The sequence below is a fragment of the Phycodurus eques genome, chromosome 4, assembly GCF_024500275.1.
Source record: "Phycodurus eques isolate BA_2022a chromosome 4, UOR_Pequ_1.1, whole genome shotgun sequence".
Lineage (NCBI taxonomy): Eukaryota > Metazoa > Chordata > Actinopteri > Syngnathiformes > Syngnathidae > Phycodurus > Phycodurus eques.
The window spans coordinates 16,134,254-16,150,388 of record NC_084528.1 but is presented as its reverse complement, the minus strand read 5'-3'; the positions used below and the strand labels follow the sequence as shown (position 1 = coordinate 16,150,388).

General features: G+C 41.4%; 2 protein-coding genes across 3 annotated transcripts; one reads left to right on the top strand and one right to left on the bottom strand.

Annotated features, from left to right (window-relative positions):
• Positions 1 to 627: 627 nt before the first annotated feature.
• taf12 (TAF12 RNA polymerase II, TATA box binding protein (TBP)-associated factor) lies at positions 628 to 5,674 on the top strand. 2 transcript variants are annotated; one of them, XM_061674258.1, is made up of 6 exons: positions 628 to 755; positions 1,973 to 2,164; positions 2,867 to 2,944; positions 3,038 to 3,152; positions 5,219 to 5,307; positions 5,383 to 5,674. In XM_061674258.1, the coding sequence occupies exons 2-6, from the start codon at positions 2,081 to 2,083 to the stop codon at positions 5,416 to 5,418; spliced, it is 402 nt and encodes a 133-aa protein (XP_061530242.1). In that variant the 5' UTR covers positions 628 to 755; positions 1,973 to 2,080; the 3' UTR covers positions 5,419 to 5,674. The 2 variants fall into 2 exon arrangements, with proteins under 2 accessions (XP_061530242.1, XP_061530243.1); XM_061674259.1 differs by having other exon boundaries at positions 628 to 801.
• On the bottom strand, positions 3,599 to 12,750 carry rab42b (RAB42, member RAS oncogene family). The gene is made up of 2 exons (XM_061674256.1): positions 12,230 to 12,750; positions 3,599 to 9,729 (listed from the first exon to the last, which is right to left on the bottom strand). Exons 1-2 carry the CDS (start codon positions 12,445 to 12,447, stop codon positions 9,279 to 9,281), a joined length of 669 nt encoding a protein of 222 aa, XP_061530240.1. The 5' UTR covers positions 12,448 to 12,750; the 3' UTR covers positions 3,599 to 9,278.
• Between the last annotated feature and the right edge of the window lie 3,385 nt (positions 12,751 to 16,135).

Below are 16,135 nucleotides of genomic sequence, written 5' to 3'. Positions count from 1 at the left end.
GATGAAATGCGTATGGGGAGAGATTTGTCTCAAAATGATTTACATTTTGTTGTGTGTGCAGTTATCATGACTTACCATTTGTAACTATTCCATTCTGCTTGTGAATTGTTGAAGGTGCGTTTGTGGATAAGCGGCCACGCCCATTTATTTTGGGGACAAAAGGCAACGCAGTTTTCAAAATATTGACACGCACACAAATTGAGAAAATTCACACGTGCGTGAAGGCCCGTCCCTCCATTCGCTAGGCGGCAGTGTTGCTGACTTCACGTCAAGTCAGCGACGCAGACGCCAACACTGTCGAAATCAACCTTTATTATTAAAGATCATTTTCAATTAAATAGTTTTCAATTGACCTACCATGCATGTTTTTGGGACGTGAGAGGAACCCCACGCACGCACGTGGAGAACATCCAAGCTCCACACAGGCGATGCCGGATTCGAACCCGGGTCTTCAGAACTGTGAGGCAGCTGCGCCAACCAGTATTCACCGTGGCGCCCCGACAAAGTAATAATTCATTATTATTCCTTACATTTGACTTACTTAGTTGGAATGACACCATCCTGGTGGCAGAAGAGAGTCTAAATGGCCGCCGGAAGTAGACGCACGCAAACAGCGGAAGTAGTGGGGCTGCGTATTATTTTTTTTTGCTTGCCACTTCGAAGCAGCAACTCAGGAGCAGATTTTGTATATTTATCTCACAATATCCCTGTCATAGCGACATCTAAACATGGATAGATGATGTCTGCGTAGTTGGGTGAGAGGATTAGGCGTGCTGCATTAATCTGTGTTTAAAAGGCACGGTATGTCAGCGCGGATGCTAACGTTAGCTCCCTCGGCTAGCGCCATCGCTACACAGCTGCTATTGTTTTTAGCATTAGGCGCGTTTTTTTTATGTTACTCACACAGTAACTCCCTTTGGAGTATTTTTTTTCTCTTCTCCTCAATTGCATAATTCTAAGGCTATAGTGTGGGGGCCTGGAAGTCACGCTACATATGATTTCGTAACAACGAATCGTCAGGTCGTCATCATCATTATAGTGTAATAATTCGAAATTGCGATTTCTGTAGGAATTGCTCGCTTGTTGACGTTGAAATGCTGTAGAATTCATGTTGAAATGTAGATTATGAGACTTGCAATGGTGTGAATGGGTAAAGAAGTGTGGAAGGAGGCGAAAATAATGGAAAACATGGATTCAAGTGGGAATTTTATTTTGGGGGGAAAAAATGTGACTCGGAATAGCTCCCAATATTTCCTAAATGAGCTGAACATTCGTAAGTTTACATGGTTTGAAACGGTGAGAAAATGTGAAAACTCGAGCTAAATATGTAAAAATCTTAATTTGGGGATTTTGATAAATGTGGAGATTTGGGGAATGGATCCCAAGGTGTCTTGAATTGAACATTTTGAAGTTTGAATTGGTCAACAAATGTTGAAGCTGAATGCTAGATATATATGTACAAATCTCCTTTGGGACTTTGTTTTGGAAAAAAGTGGGAATTGTAGGAATGGAGTAAATCCCGATATTAATGAGCTGAACACTTCAAAGGAGGAATGGTTTGAAACGGTCAAGAAATGTGGAAAAATAATAAGAGTGATGTAGAATGTGGCAATATGGGAATGTTATTGTGATAATGGGGGAGTTCTTAGAATGTTGTAAATAGTTCCTAAAGTGATTTGAATGAGCTGAATGAACATTTTGAATTTTAATAAGGAATCTTTTAGTTTCTCATTCACTTAATTTTTGTGTGTGAGAAAAATGTGGAAAACTGGGAATTTTTGGAATGTGAAAAACCATACAGGGCATGTCCTGAATATTAGGAATGTTGTCTGATTTGAATCTGTTGAGAAATTTGCAAGCAATTGAATCTTAAAACATTGGGAGAGTAATAATATAGAGCTACAATAATAGAATCTTACAGCAAGTGTAGCTCATGTTGGAGTGCTGACACACTTTTTGCTCTATTCCGCAGGTACATGGACATGATCGTGCTTTGCACCTAATCCATCGCAGTGTTTGTCTGAAAGTAACCCAGCACGCAACCGTTCTGCATTCCTCCAATCCTCCCGAGGCCGCCGGCATGGCCAACAGCACAGCGACGGCAGTGAAGGGTATCGGAGCCCCTGCTGGCCCTGCAGGCAGAAGCAGCCCCGAAGGATCTCAGGTTGGTAAAGTAAGGCCTATCGTTCGCCATTATTCCACAAGTAGTGGTGGTGTTGAGGGGGTGGGGCTTAGTGGTAAGAAATTAGGCCCGCCGCACACTGAGCAATGCGGCTGAACGAGTTCCAACTGGACAGTCGTGAATAAAGTTCAGTTGGCAACTCGCATTCGCACACTTGACGATTAACCCCTGCATGGTTAATCAACTCGCTGCAATGGGGAAAAACTGCATTCACAGGAAAAAACATTTTGAGGTGCCACGTATAGCACTGCATTATTTTTTATTGAACCACAAATAATAAGGCGCAATTGTCAAAGAAGGAACAGATTGCTGGCCGCTGTAGCTATAATATGTATTATAATACAAACAGAGGAAATGGGGAAACATTGTCATTTATAGGCTAAGATGAATGTGGAATAAAACAAAATACTTTCAATGGGAATTTTGTTTTTAGTTATTAAAAAAATTCAGTTTTCCTGTAGCTGTGCCATTTTAGGCTAATTTAAGGAACAAAGATCACAATACTAATAAAAAAAATAGTGTCTTTGTGATGTCTTCCTAATCCGCACATGAATTATCCCCGCCGAACCTCAAATGAGTTTTACACTCGTATTTCCTTTTGCTGCTTTTATACGACTGTAGGGGAAGAACATCACAATCATTGTTTCGTGATTTTTAACAATTGTTTAATAATGTCAATTTCAGGTGCTGAGCAAGAAGAAGCTTCAGGACCTGGTGAGAGAAATAGACCCCAACGAGCAGCTGGACGAGGACGTAGAGGAGGTCCGTATCTGTCTCGGCATCGATACTTCCCTATGATTTTTATCGTACATCTCGTGCTCTTTCGAGACGTCATTTGGAAACACGTCTCCACAGATGCTTCTGCAGATTGCCGACGACTTCATCGAGAGCGTTGTCACGGCCGCTTGTCAGCTGGCACGCCACCGCAAGTCCAACACCCTGGAGGTCAAAGATGTCCAGTTACACCTCGGTGAGGTTTTTCTTTCTGGCCTCGTGGATTAGTGTGTCAAAGCAAAAAAGGTTTACATACTCATGAACAATTGGTTTCAAATTGCACATTGTTTTGGTTGACTATAAACCACGAAAATTAAATGCAGTAATCCTTCTTTATATGGAGGTTCATTTATTGATTATTTACAGATTCAAGGCAGCAAAAGTAAAGGAGATTGTAGTGCAATTACTCACCTTCACGTCTCTGATACAGTCAGCTATATAGTGTAATTTATTTAAAAATGGCAATGATTTACAAAAAGAGCAATGGGGCTGTTCTAAGCAGAAAAAGAAATGTTACCGAGTACCTTAGCCGTTTAAAACACAAGCTACAATCAGAGTTTTATGAAATAAATTTACAAATACTAACCTTAGCCTGACAAATAGCTAATGCATACACTTATAACAATATCAACAGGAGCAAATGCATGTAAAGAGCAATGTTTAGGCTGATTTTCTACCACTACAGTACTGTAATTAAAAAGAAATCACCGCAATGAATTCTGGGTACCCATAATGCTTTTTGCTGACGACTGTGACTGTGAGGAACAGTGCAAATGGTTAAGCCAGGAAATTGCAGGGGCCGTTGTTCACTTCTTTCAAGAAATGCTTCCATAATAGGCTTGTGTTGTGTGTGTGATTGGTGACCTCAAATTGACAAATAAAATACCTGCAACGCTCTAAATTTGCATTGAAATGATTATATCACAGGTGTGAAACTCAAGTCAAGCCCTGGCATGCCGCATCATTTCATGTGGACTGCAAAAGCCAATCATGTGCGTCAACTTCCAGATAAAAATCAGTACTAAAATTTCTAATTGTCATATCAGAATCATAATCATCTTTATTTGCCAAGTATGTCCAAAACACACAAGGAATTTGTCTCCGGTAGTTGGAGCCGCTCTAGTACAACAAACAGTCAATTTACAGAACACTTTGGGGACATAAAGACATTGACAAAAAACAATTGTGCAAAAAGATGCAGAGTCCTCTAGCACTTAGAGCAGTTCGAACGACCAACATTGCAATAGTCCGGTGCAACGACCACCGTGCAAAGGGCGCCGAGACCTCAAGGAGTGCATGCGGCCTAAAGTGACGAGTAGCGCGATCATCTGGGACAATGTCGGCCGTGCAAATGCTACAGATACTCCTCAATCAGTGCGCAAATGGAGCAGATGCTACTCTGGCATGAGTGGCCAGTGTAGATATTGCAAAAGCATTTTTTGTTACCAAACCCCTTTTTACAGTAACCTGAACAATATCTTTGACTTCATATTTCAAAACTAGTTATCCATCAATTTATTATGTATATGTAATAGTATGATGAGCCAATTTAGCATTTATTTTGTTTCACAGTCATAACAGCCTTCTGATGGACACTGTAACTACAATGTAGCCCATGACAAAAATGAGTTTGACACCCCTGGCATATATGAAACTTATGAATTTATCCAGTAATATAATAAATAGTTGATCGCTACTTTGCGGATTAAATTCACTGTGGAGTTTTCTTGAACCTACAATAAACAAGTTACTGTAATAATTTTTTAAAAGTGCAAAATACACGATTGCACTATGTTGAATACCTTTAACTGCTGGGTGTGAATGTGAGTGCGAATGGTTGTTTGCGCCTACGGGGGTTTTCTCCGGGTACTCCGGTTTCCTCCCACATCCCCAAAACATGCGTGGTAGGTTGATTGAAGACTCTAAATTACCCATAGTGTGAATGTTTCTTTGTTTATATCTGCCCTGCGATTGGCTGGCGACTGCTTCTGGGTGTACCCTGCCCCTCCTGCCCGTAGATAGCTGGGATAGTCTCCAGCAGCCCGCGACCCTAGTGAGGATAAGCGATAAAGAACATTGATGGATGGATGTGTGTGTGTACAGTGGAGCAAAAAAGTATTTAGTCCGCCACCAATTGTGCAAGTTCTCTCACTTAAAAAGATGAGAGCACTGTGATTTTCATCATAGGTATAATCAAATTGTTTATATATATATATATATATTTTTTTTTTTATAAATTCATTTGCAAATGTCTTTCATCAGAGCGTCAATGGAACATGTGGATCCCAGGTTACGGCTCAGATGAGATCCGGCCCTTTAAGAAGGCATGCACCACAGAGGCTCACAAACAGGTAACGCATTGATTGTCCTGTCAATCATCCGAATTGCATCAAACAAGTTAATCTCACTTTTTCGATGTATTGCAGAGGATGGCCCTGATCCGCAAGACGACCAAAAAGTAGCACGACTCCATTTTCCTTGTATCAAGCCCACCTTGTATTTTTTTTTTTTTTGTTGTTGTTGGGCGGTGGGGTTCCTATGTAAGGTATGATTAGTTCAAGATTTGTTGACAGTGTCTCATTGTCATGTCCTCCTAATTTTGCAGTGTATTTCCAGCATCATCACGTGCTAATGTAACTCTTGTTTTGTTTTCTCAAAGTTTTGTTAACACATTCAGCTGTTTATGTCAATAAACATGATCATCTGTTTGGATTGTAACCACTGCTGTATTGATCTGACTCATCGCAATAACGAAAAAAATATATCTCCTCTTAACGACATTCAAACATATATTCATTATATATTGGGAACATTTGTGGGCTAAATGATAAAAACATTTATAGCATAGTTATCTTGGTGATATATGATAACGAATGTACAAAAACATATTTTACATGATCCCTCAGAAACACATTCAAAAAAATTTGTAACAAACCAAACCGAGTTGTATTGGATCAGATCTGCCAATATAGCCTCAGAATATAATAATGACCAAAAAGACATTTTACAGAAAATCTCATTTTAAAGGCCATGATCTGTAATTATGAGATCGATTGTGTACATTAGTGACCAAAAACTGTTTTTGCTTTAAAATGTGGCCAATCTCCAGTGGTTATTAAACTCACAAATTAGCACAAACTCATAATAGCCACTGAACTTTCAATGGGTTAAAGCTTCACAGTTTTTACACAAATCTGCAATTTTATTTGATTGTCTCTGGAAACAAAGTCAAAAATCAATTTGCATCTGTCATTATGAGATCAACATTTACATAATACATACATACAACATAACCAAATTTTTTAAAAACTTTTTTTCTGCTTGAAAGTGTAATAAATCTCCAATGGTCATTAAAACGTACTGTAAATTACGAAAATAAGTATACAAGTACACATACAAAACTACTTGATACGCAGTGAAGGTTGTTTGACTTTAGAAGTTTTTTTACAGGTTAAAGCTTCACAGTTTTTACAAAATAGTAGAATGTCTGATTGTCTGCTGGAGATTATTCAAAAATCTCTCCACTATATCCTGTCCAAGTGACGTATCTAATTAAAGGCCATGATGAGTGCTTTCCAGATATGTAATTATTTAGCCAGTGTGCCTTTATACGACGATGTAATGGCCCAAAAATATATCCGCTCACAAATTAGCAGAAATACATTTTTAGTTAATCAATTGTCCAAGCATGAATGTTAATAAGAAAACTGTATACAGTTGTACAACTCATCCAAATAAAAAGACTGGAATTCCTCACAGTAGCGTAAAGTACCTGACTCATGTACAGCATTGATGTTTGGAGTGACTTTTCAGGCTATGAAGTGCCATTTCATCACTTGGCTCGCCGTTTATTTACAGAGAAGCACCTTACACACTGCATAACAATGAGCGTCTTAGGGGAGGGTGTCTTAGAGGCTAAATAAATAGGCTGCAGGGACACAGGAGGCTCATTCGTCACACCGAGCGTGACAGTAATTGCCTTGATGACTTCTCTTTCGACATTGCGCCACGACGAGATCCAGAGGCGCCCCGGGGCGATCTAATAATAATTGTCAACGTCGGGCGTGTGAAAACAAATCTGCTCACTCAGCTCGTCGGATGCCGAGCAATTAGTGGGGATGCAGCAGAGGCCCGAGAATAGGCTGCACGCCATGAAAATGGAAGCTCACTGGACACTTTATTAGGTACACCTAAGAGATCAGATCCCGTACAAGAGCTGTGTATCAATGCAATTTAACAGCTGTTGTAATTGGATTGTACTGGTGTACCTGAAGTTGCATCCAAGTGTTAAAACGGAGCATGCACACACACAGTGGCGGATTCACAAGACCCAAAACAAAATAGCTACTTGAAATGGTTTTCTACTCTGTGTCGTCAATCACTGACATTTGTAAGAGGAATTTGTGCCCACTTGTGGGGTCGCCCTCTGTACAGATCCAGGGGCCCTGAGGAGAGCCAGAGGGCAAAACTTTTGACATACAGTAATTCAACAATCTAATCCTGAAGAAAAGCAAGCGCCTCGGTTATCAGTATGTGCATGTATGCTTTAGTATCTGATTGCGGGATGTCGCATCGCTGTTGTTCATAAAAGACAAAGAGGGATAAATGCCTTCTCTTCTATTAAGGCTCCAATGCTACTCTCTTTCTGTGTGAAAGAGGCCAGTGTAGAAGGGGATTTAACCCTTTGATGCACTGAAATGACCCGTGGAGGTTAGAAAAGGATCCAGAAATATCAGATGAGGGCAGACTACAGTCCAGGTGGCGGCGTCAGTTATCAACATGAAAATCTAATTCAACAGGATCCAAAGGACCTCGTTACGAATGTTTAAAAAGTTACAAAATAAAAACATTTGTAACATGAAAACAGACGTGTGTATACCAAAACGTAATACAAATGATTATTCCTACGCACAATTGTATAAAACGCATTGATTCTGATATGAGTCCATTTCGACCCACTTAAAGAAAAGTGTTGGGGTCCAACCATTCATGCATCTCAGGGTTCAAGGGATTTATGTAAAATTGTTTCATTCATCTCTGCTGTATGATTTCATGACATAATTCTTGTCTGGAGCGCACAAATCACTATCCAACGACTCTTCATAAACGTTTGACATGTCCAGTAGCTCGTCTGAATGCAATAGCTAGGAGCAAAGTAGGGCGCTACATTACAGTCGTCCCCCCCCCCAAAAAAAAATACAACACCAGCCACCGCTGTGATACAATATATAAAAAAAGTAACTCCACAAGCTAGCTAAAATTAAGAAAAAAAAACAGCAAACATCTTTGGAGAGCTTCTTCCGAAAGACGAAAAGGCCTAATTATGAAACCGAAGAAGAGCCTACAACTTCCAATAAAAAGAAAGCTGCATTTTTATAGATCTGCAGTCCTACTTAAAAAAAGGGTTTATTGCTACAGGCTTGCAAATGAGGCAATGAAGCCTTCAAAGCTGCTTTGGCTTCCGCCAATTACAACAACTGCATTCGACGTAATGGTGAGTTGTACAGGAAGTCCTTGATTTACGAACGAGTTCCGTTCCGACGCTGACGACGTAACACGATTTTCCGCGTAAGTCAGATATCACCGTTAAAGTCTAAATTTACGTCGAAATACTTCTGTTACGGGTTTGTCCCACGTGACTGTGACAGCAAACTCGGTGTGTGAGTGAGACGGGACTGCGCAGGCGTCATCCGGCGGGACTGCGAAGAAGGAGTGCGCGCGCCGGTGCGAGTGTGTACAGTGGCAAGTGTAGTGACGGCGACCGGGGAAGAGTAGCGTTTAGAGGAGGACCCGTTGACGTTGAATGTGCAGAGGAGCTAATAAAGCCATTAAAGCAGCAAATTGGTGCTTCGTGCCTTTATTGTTGCCGCCACCCATTTTAGCTGTGCAACGAGAGAAGGGAGTTAACCTCTGCGTCTCCTGACCACGGTCAGGTGACCGTAGCAGGAAAGGTTAACACTTCGTATAAAGAAACTAAAATACATTAAAATATTAAAAAAATAAGATGCTGTACTTACCATTACTGCTGAGAGTGTGAAAAAAGGAGGGCGAAAAAGGCAAAGATACTCCCGCCGCACAAACACAGACAAGCACTATGCACTAGCTACGCAGAAACACTATGTTGCTGGGGACAAAATGGCGGACGAGGCACGGGCGTCGTAAAGTCGCAACGTCGTAGGTCGAGTACGTAGTAACTCAAGGACTTCCTGCAGTTTTAATAATTTGTAATTTTTTTTGTGTCTATGCCAGTCTTTGAAAATATTGCTTGACGTAAAACCGACCCGTGGCAACAAAAAGGTTGAAGACCGCTGCTTTAGACGGTTTAGGCACAGCATTCCTTTTTGTTCTTGCGTGCGGGGCCAGGCTGAGCCAGGCTGCTCCTGCGTCCCAGCAAAACCAGCGGCATAGCGCACTTAATCCCGTCCCAGCCCTCGTGCAGCTCCACCTCCCCGCTCATCAGACCCTGGTACACTCGGAGGGCCAGCAGCTCGAAGGTCTCCTTGACGTTGTGGCCCTCCTTGGCCGATGCCTCCACGTAGGGCACGCCCAAGACGGCGGCCAGCTTCTCGGCCTCGTCCCTGGTCACCGCCCGCTTGCCGTGGCCGTCGCAGTCGCTCTTGTGGCCCGCCAGGACGAACAGGACCCTGTGGGGCAGCACGTGCTCGCACACCTCGGCGTGCCAGTCCCGGATGTGCTCAAAGGACGCTCTGTTGGTCAGGTCGAACACAAGCAGGCCCCCCACGGAGTTGCGGTAGTAAGAGCGGGTCACAGACCTGAAAGAGTACACATGTCCGACTTTGCTTGGTTTGCTGTTCCAAAACGATCAGCTTTCTCTTTACTACAAGAAGATTAACACCAAGTTTGCCTCTTGGCTGGAATTTCATACTTTCACAACCTTATCAGGCAACTTTGCGTTACCTGAGTCACCTAAATGCAACACAAAGGAACGGACTGATTAGGGACCATTTTCTGTAAAAGCTTGTATTGTCCAGCCTTCCCATTGGACATTTAAGTCCAGGAGCACTGGGAAACCTTTCACATAGAAACTAGTTAATTGGGAAATGGCAAAACAAAGTCATTTTTCCAGGTGGTCGATTTCTGTGCATTTCGACAGGTGTGGCTGTTGCTGCATTTTTTGCCACACAATTTATTAAAAAAAATAAAAATAAATAAATTTAAAAAAATAATAAAAAACCTTTAGGTCTAGGCGTGCACGGAAACCTTTTATAAAAATCACTCAATGCTCAACTTGCCAAAAAACACTCATAAGAGCACCAGGAAGCTCACCTAAAACCTAAATCTAAAAATGTCCCAAAGTTGAATTGTTCTGTGGGCCATTTTAACTGGCCTGCGGGTACCGTAAAAATCGCAAAATGTTCACGTCCCCCCCCCACCTGCCCGCCAAACCCCCTGACCCCAACCAAAAAAAAAATAAACTCCAGGACTTAGGCCCAGGAGTTCCAGGAAACCTTCCAACACCACCACAAAAAAATGTCTGTGGTGGCGTGTGCTTGATTATCGGCCATTTTCTATTGGTTCGCGGGTATAGTAAAGATTGTAATTGCATTTTCAATTTATAAAAAAAACCAAAACTTTTAGGTCAAGGAGTGCCAGAAAAACTTCCACACACGCCCTGTGGCCTTGCCTGTACCCCAAAATATTTTTCTAATTTTTCTGTGGGCTTAGTTTTCAACAAATTTGACAAGTGCGTGCCTGTCACATAATCGCAAATGAGACCACAAGCCATGCCCAAACCCGGACCAAATACAGTAAAAAAATAATAATAATAAGTCATTTTTCGGTCAGCTTAATTTTTGACCATTTCAACCGGTCTGTGGCTATTACAAAAATTGCAAAATGTTCCACCCCGGCCCCCCCCCCCCCACCCCACATATACACTTTTAGGTACAGGAGCACCAGGAAACCTTTTAATACACAACACGAGCCATACCCAAACCTGGAAATGCCACAACATTTTTCTGCGGGTTTGATTTTCGGCGGTCGCAAAATAACATGTTTTTCAAGCTACAAAAGAACTCACATTTAGATCCAGGAGCTCCGGGGAACCTTTCAATTACACTATGAGCCCTGTCAGGACAAGCAAGGAAATGACAAATAATACATTATTCTGTGGGTTTGATGTTTGCCCATTTCGACCAGTCCTCAACTGCCCCAAAATCGCAAAATGTTCAAGTAGCCAGAAAACTGCTGGCTACTACAGTTTTTCCCCGCCTACTTATAAATTCACCTATTAGCAAGTTGGAACTGGTTAAGGAAGGTGTCAAGATGTGTTATGTAACAGAAGAGTTTCTGCTAGGATGAAGGGCAAAGTTTATAAGACAGTGGTGAGGCCAGCCATGATGTACGGATTAGAGACAGTGGCACTGAAGAGACAACAGGAAGCAGAGCTGGAGGTGGCGGAAATGAAGATGCTCTCGGAGTGACCAGGCTGGATAAAATTAGAAATGAGCTCATCAGAGGGACAGCCAAGGTTCGATGTTTTGGAGACCAAGTTAGAGAGAGCAGACTTTGATGGTTTGTACACATGCAGAGGAGAAATAGTGAGTATATTGGTAGAAGGATGATGAGGATGGAGCTGCCAGGCAAGAGCGAGAGGAAGACCGAAGAGAAGGTTGATGGATGTCGTGAGGGCAGTTGGTGTTCGAGAGGAGGATGCAGGAGATAAACTTACAGGGAAAAGGATCACGCGCTGTGGTGACCCTGAACGGGACAAGCCGAAAAGAAGAAGAAGAAATTGGTTAAGAATTTTTACTAAAAAAAAAAGAAACACAAAAAGATAAAAAAATAAATAAAAAATAAAAAACAGAACTTGAGGATGAACCAATATCAGTGGCATTGTTAGGCCTATTTTAGGGGGCTTCACCCCCTGACCAATATGATCAATTTGTAATGAATGACTAAATAAGCCCATATTTCGACGAATAAATCAATAAGCAAGCCCATATTTGGACAAACGGGGATCCGCCCAACAGCGACGATAAATCATAAATATGTCAAAGGTTGTGCGTTTACAGCACAGTTGTGTCCGTATGGCCTTTTTTTTTTTTTTACGTAAAATGCAGTTTGTCGTATTCTGTCATTAAGCGCAGTAGTAAAGACATAATCATGGTAAATATGTGTATGGAAGAAAAAAAAAGAAAAAAAACACCGTGCCTTCTTACGGCCCGTGACGACGCAGGCCTAAATAACCGAGGACTCCCTGTACTGCACCTGAAAGTCGTCAGCGAGACTCCACATTTCCTTTTGGCTCACCTGAAGCGCTCCTGGCCGGCGGTGTCCCAGAACTGCATCTTGACCCGGACGCCGGGCTCCACCTCGAGGAAGTGCACGTAGAAGTCCACCCCCACCGTCTCATTGATGGCCTCCATGAAGTGGTCCTCCGTGTAGCGCTTGAGTAGCGACGACTTGCCCACCGTGGAGTCCCCCAGCATGATGACGCGGAACTGGTACTGCCACAGGCTCGGGTCCATGCTTGCTTAATAAGGAACGAGACAGGTGTGGGAAGGAATGGCCTATTTAAGCACCACATGTTCGAGCGCAGTCAACTCGTGGCTTCCATTCCGCTTCCTATAATCCAGGGTGGCGAACTCGCTCAAATTGCGCAAATTTGCTTGCGCACACACGACGACGAAAGGAGGGGCGTGACGTCACAAATAGGCGGGACGCTCACACGTGGGAGGCTTGGGCTCTCTTGGGAATCATTAGCGACAGCACAGGTGTCAAACTGGTGGCCCGGGGGCCAGACCCGGCCCGCAACATCATTTTATGTGGCCCGCGGAAGCAAATCATGTGTGTCGACTTCATGTTTCTTGTGAAAATACCAAAATTGGTGTCTTGTATAATGTTGAGATATTGCAAGCATTTTATGTTACAATCACCTTTTTGGAATAAATGTAATAATAGTGAACATTTTTTATTGGCTTATGATTTTAAAACTAGTTATCCATCAATTTGTTGTGTATATGTCATTATAGGAGACAATATTTTATATGGGTTCACAGTCATAACAGCCCTCTGAGGGAAGCCATAACTGCAATGTGGCCCGCGACAAAAATGAGTTTGACACCCCTGACTACAGTAACAAGTAAATCATAATGCTTTTACTGTAATTGACAAGAACATTTTGACCGCCTTAATACGCACCTTTGTGATGAAAAGCATCACTCGTGTCACTCTGCACTTTATCTCTACTGCATCGTCCTCAGCTAACACTGTCACTGGCAAGAGCGTCCGGCTCTTGCTGTGGTCGGTGACGCACGTCATCGCGACAAAAGGTTGAAACCTTTGGTAGTTTTGATCAAATAAAAAAATAAAACTTTTCCTCTGGCTGTCTCCTCTTCTCCGCTCAACTGGGATAACTGGTTTCTTTAGTTTGTTTTCTTGTGCAGTAAGAAGATGGACTCGTTCATTGCATGAGAAGGGAGAGGGAACGCTTGAAACGATCATGATCGTTCAAGCAGTTTGATATGTTTTTAAGACTAAAACAATCGTAATTGGGTTTAATTGGAGAAAAATTTATTGGTCCCTTTTTTGATCCCTCTGCATACAAATTGTGTAATTCATGTGTCAGCGTAGGTTAGTGATAGACTACTTGTGTGTTATTACTTACAAATTTGGGTTACGTCACTGCCGTAGGAATGGAACTCCGAGGATACCCTGTCATAAAGTTATATTTACTGTATTTATTCACGAATTGACTCAATTTAGTGTAAGCAGTTTGCCCTAAGACAGTGCTTCTCCAAGTGTGGTGCGCTGATGGTGTAGTTGTACCCTCGCCTGACTTTGGTGTAGACAGCGTGGGTTAGGTTCCCACTCAGTGACGGTGTGAATGTGAGTGCGAATAGTTGTCCGGGTTTATGTGTACCCTGCAACTGATTGGCGACCATTTCAGGGTATAGTCCGCCTTTCCCCTGAAGTCAGCTGGGATAGGCTCCAGCGCCCTGTGACCCTGAACTGGATAAGTGGTGTTGAGAATGGATGTTCAAACTGTACATAATGTTACAGTGACTTAATTTTTATTTTATTTTTTAATCCTGGACAGGACATCTGTTATGGACAGTTCAGTTGTATTTAACTTTTAAGTACAATATATTCCATTTAAGTTATTGTACTGTATTGTTACATTTCATCTTTTAGAACAGTTTACTTTCAAATATTTATACACTTTTTAAAGTTATCATTTAATTACATTTTTTATAGTTTCTTCTATTTAAGTGCAGTGTTAATGTTCAAACTGCATAGTATTTACTACTGTATTTTTATGGTGGTACTTGGAGAACTGATGTAGTTTGGAGTACATTGTAATGAGAGCCGTTTGTAATATTTTGACTCCTCAAAAAGGCAGACATTTTGGGTCGTAAAAGGGCTGTAAACTTTCTGGAAAAATTTTATGGAACTTTATTAAATATTCAGTTGGACACTTTCATGGAGAAAGAAATGCGAATTTACAAGAAACTCGGGGTAAGAAAGCAGAGCAGCTTTATTCAATGGCTTTGATAGCACCACTTATTCTTTTACTTTTACTCCCACATCTAGATTGGGTAAGACATTTATTGATGGGAGGCCTGTAGTTGATATTTGAAAATCACTGCAAGATCCCATTAAATTATTATTATTATTTTTTTAAAGTTTAAGATTGCTTGTTTTCCCATCCATACACAGCTGCAGAATGTTACCAGATTTCCACGTACAGCACTCCTATAAATTATATATTCCCATGAAAAATTCCTTCAGATTCTGCCAGTCAAGAGATGCTTCACTTACCTTTCAAAGAGTAATAAGTGTAGTCCAGTAAGGAATTATATGATCTCATCCAGTAAAAAGATTTCATACTTTTGATAGAGCAGCCCATTATTTCCCAGATGAAATAGTCATTAATGGATTCACACATTCAAGTTTCTAGATATAATTGATTAAAACAAATAAACTACACACTGTTACTCAGACATACTATTCTGTCTGTGTGAATGTGAGTAACCGTTGATTACCTTATCTTGACAGACTTATCCGCTTGATGGAACAATGCAGCCCGAAAAGAGGAAGTTGGTAATTTAGAGATCCTTCTGGGAAAGGTGGCACAAAAACACACAGTAGTCTACACAAGGTTTGCAGTACAGTATTTCAAAGTAAATGTACTTTTGTATATAAAATTGTCTTTATTTTTTTGTTCTTGTTCTAAATGTTGGCACTATTGGAGGTAGGCCTTTTTGTTTGGTTTGGTACATACAATTTATGATTAGTATAAACAAGTACTAAGTGGGTATCATAAACACTTAATACCCTTAGTGGAGAACATTTTAAAGGGAACCTATGGAAAATTGACTTGGCTTGTATACAAATACAGGAGATATAAAAAGGAATACATTTCATCTGTTCTCATAGGCTTTTCCTGACATTGTTTTGCTTTCTAGCAAATGCCTGCAGGTTTTGTGTTAATACTGACTCCTATTTGGAACTGTTCATAATTCCCTGCACCTTCATTAAGGCCCCAGGTCCAACTGAAGTTCCACCTGTTTTCACCAGACATACCTTTTAGAATTATGGTCAAAAAGTTGAACCTTGGTTTTGATGGGGAAATGTGCTTTGGTGCAATTTATGCCAGGTAGTATCGTCCCCAGTTTTGTCAACTAGCACAATATCAAAGCCAAAAGGTAAGCAAAGCTATATCGAGTATATGGGGTAGGGTTGCATGACACAGGTCCACCCTCTCAAAATTGGTTCTTTTCAGCAAGACATGTGGTGGTGGGTAGGGGGGAAAAAACTAATGGAAGCCACTGCAACCCACAACCACAATAATGCATTCATTTGTGTGTGGATCAGACTCTTGTATTGGTAATGGGGCAGAACTATGTGGAAATCCTCTGAGGACTTCCGTAGTAAGTGCTGAACATAAACAAACTGGAGTGCAAAGTTCACCAGTTTTGTTGCATCACTGAGGGGGAGGGGGAAAAAAAGCAGTTCATTTTACGTAGAGTAAGGTCATTGCTTGTTATGAGGAATTTTAAGCAAATGCAAATATGACGGCAGCATCTAAGGGGGGCGGGGGTTGGGGATTCCAGTGAGATACTGCTGATTTGGATCAAGTTCCGCTGTCCAAAACTAAAAGCTGTTTTGGATTGTACGGTTGAAAGGCTGCTAGTGAGATTCATTCATTAAGTT

What these genes read in the sequence shown, in the direction of transcription:
- taf12 (XM_061674258.1), top strand. Translation starts at nt 2,081, where the DNA reads ATGGCCAACAGCACAGCGACGGCAGTGAAGGGTATCGGAGCCCCTGCT. An exon ending in GCAGCCCCGAAGGATCTCAG is followed by an intron (nt 2,165 to 2,866) that starts GTTGGTAAAGTA and finishes TGTCAATTTCAG; the next exon opens with GTGCTGAGCAAGAAGAAGCT. An exon ending in TGGACGAGGACGTAGAGGAG is followed by an intron (nt 2,945 to 3,037) that starts GTCCGTATCTGT and finishes ACGTCTCCACAG; the next exon opens with ATGCTTCTGCAGATTGCCGA.
- rab42b (XM_061674256.1), bottom strand. Translation starts at nt 12,447, where the DNA reads ATGGACCCGAGCCTGTGGCAGTACCAGTTCCGCGTCATCATGCTGGGG. An exon ending in GCCGGCCAGGAGCGCTTCAG is followed by an intron (nt 9,730 to 12,229) that starts GTGAGCCAAAAG and finishes GTACTCTTTCAG; the next exon opens with GTCTGTGACCCGCTCTTACT.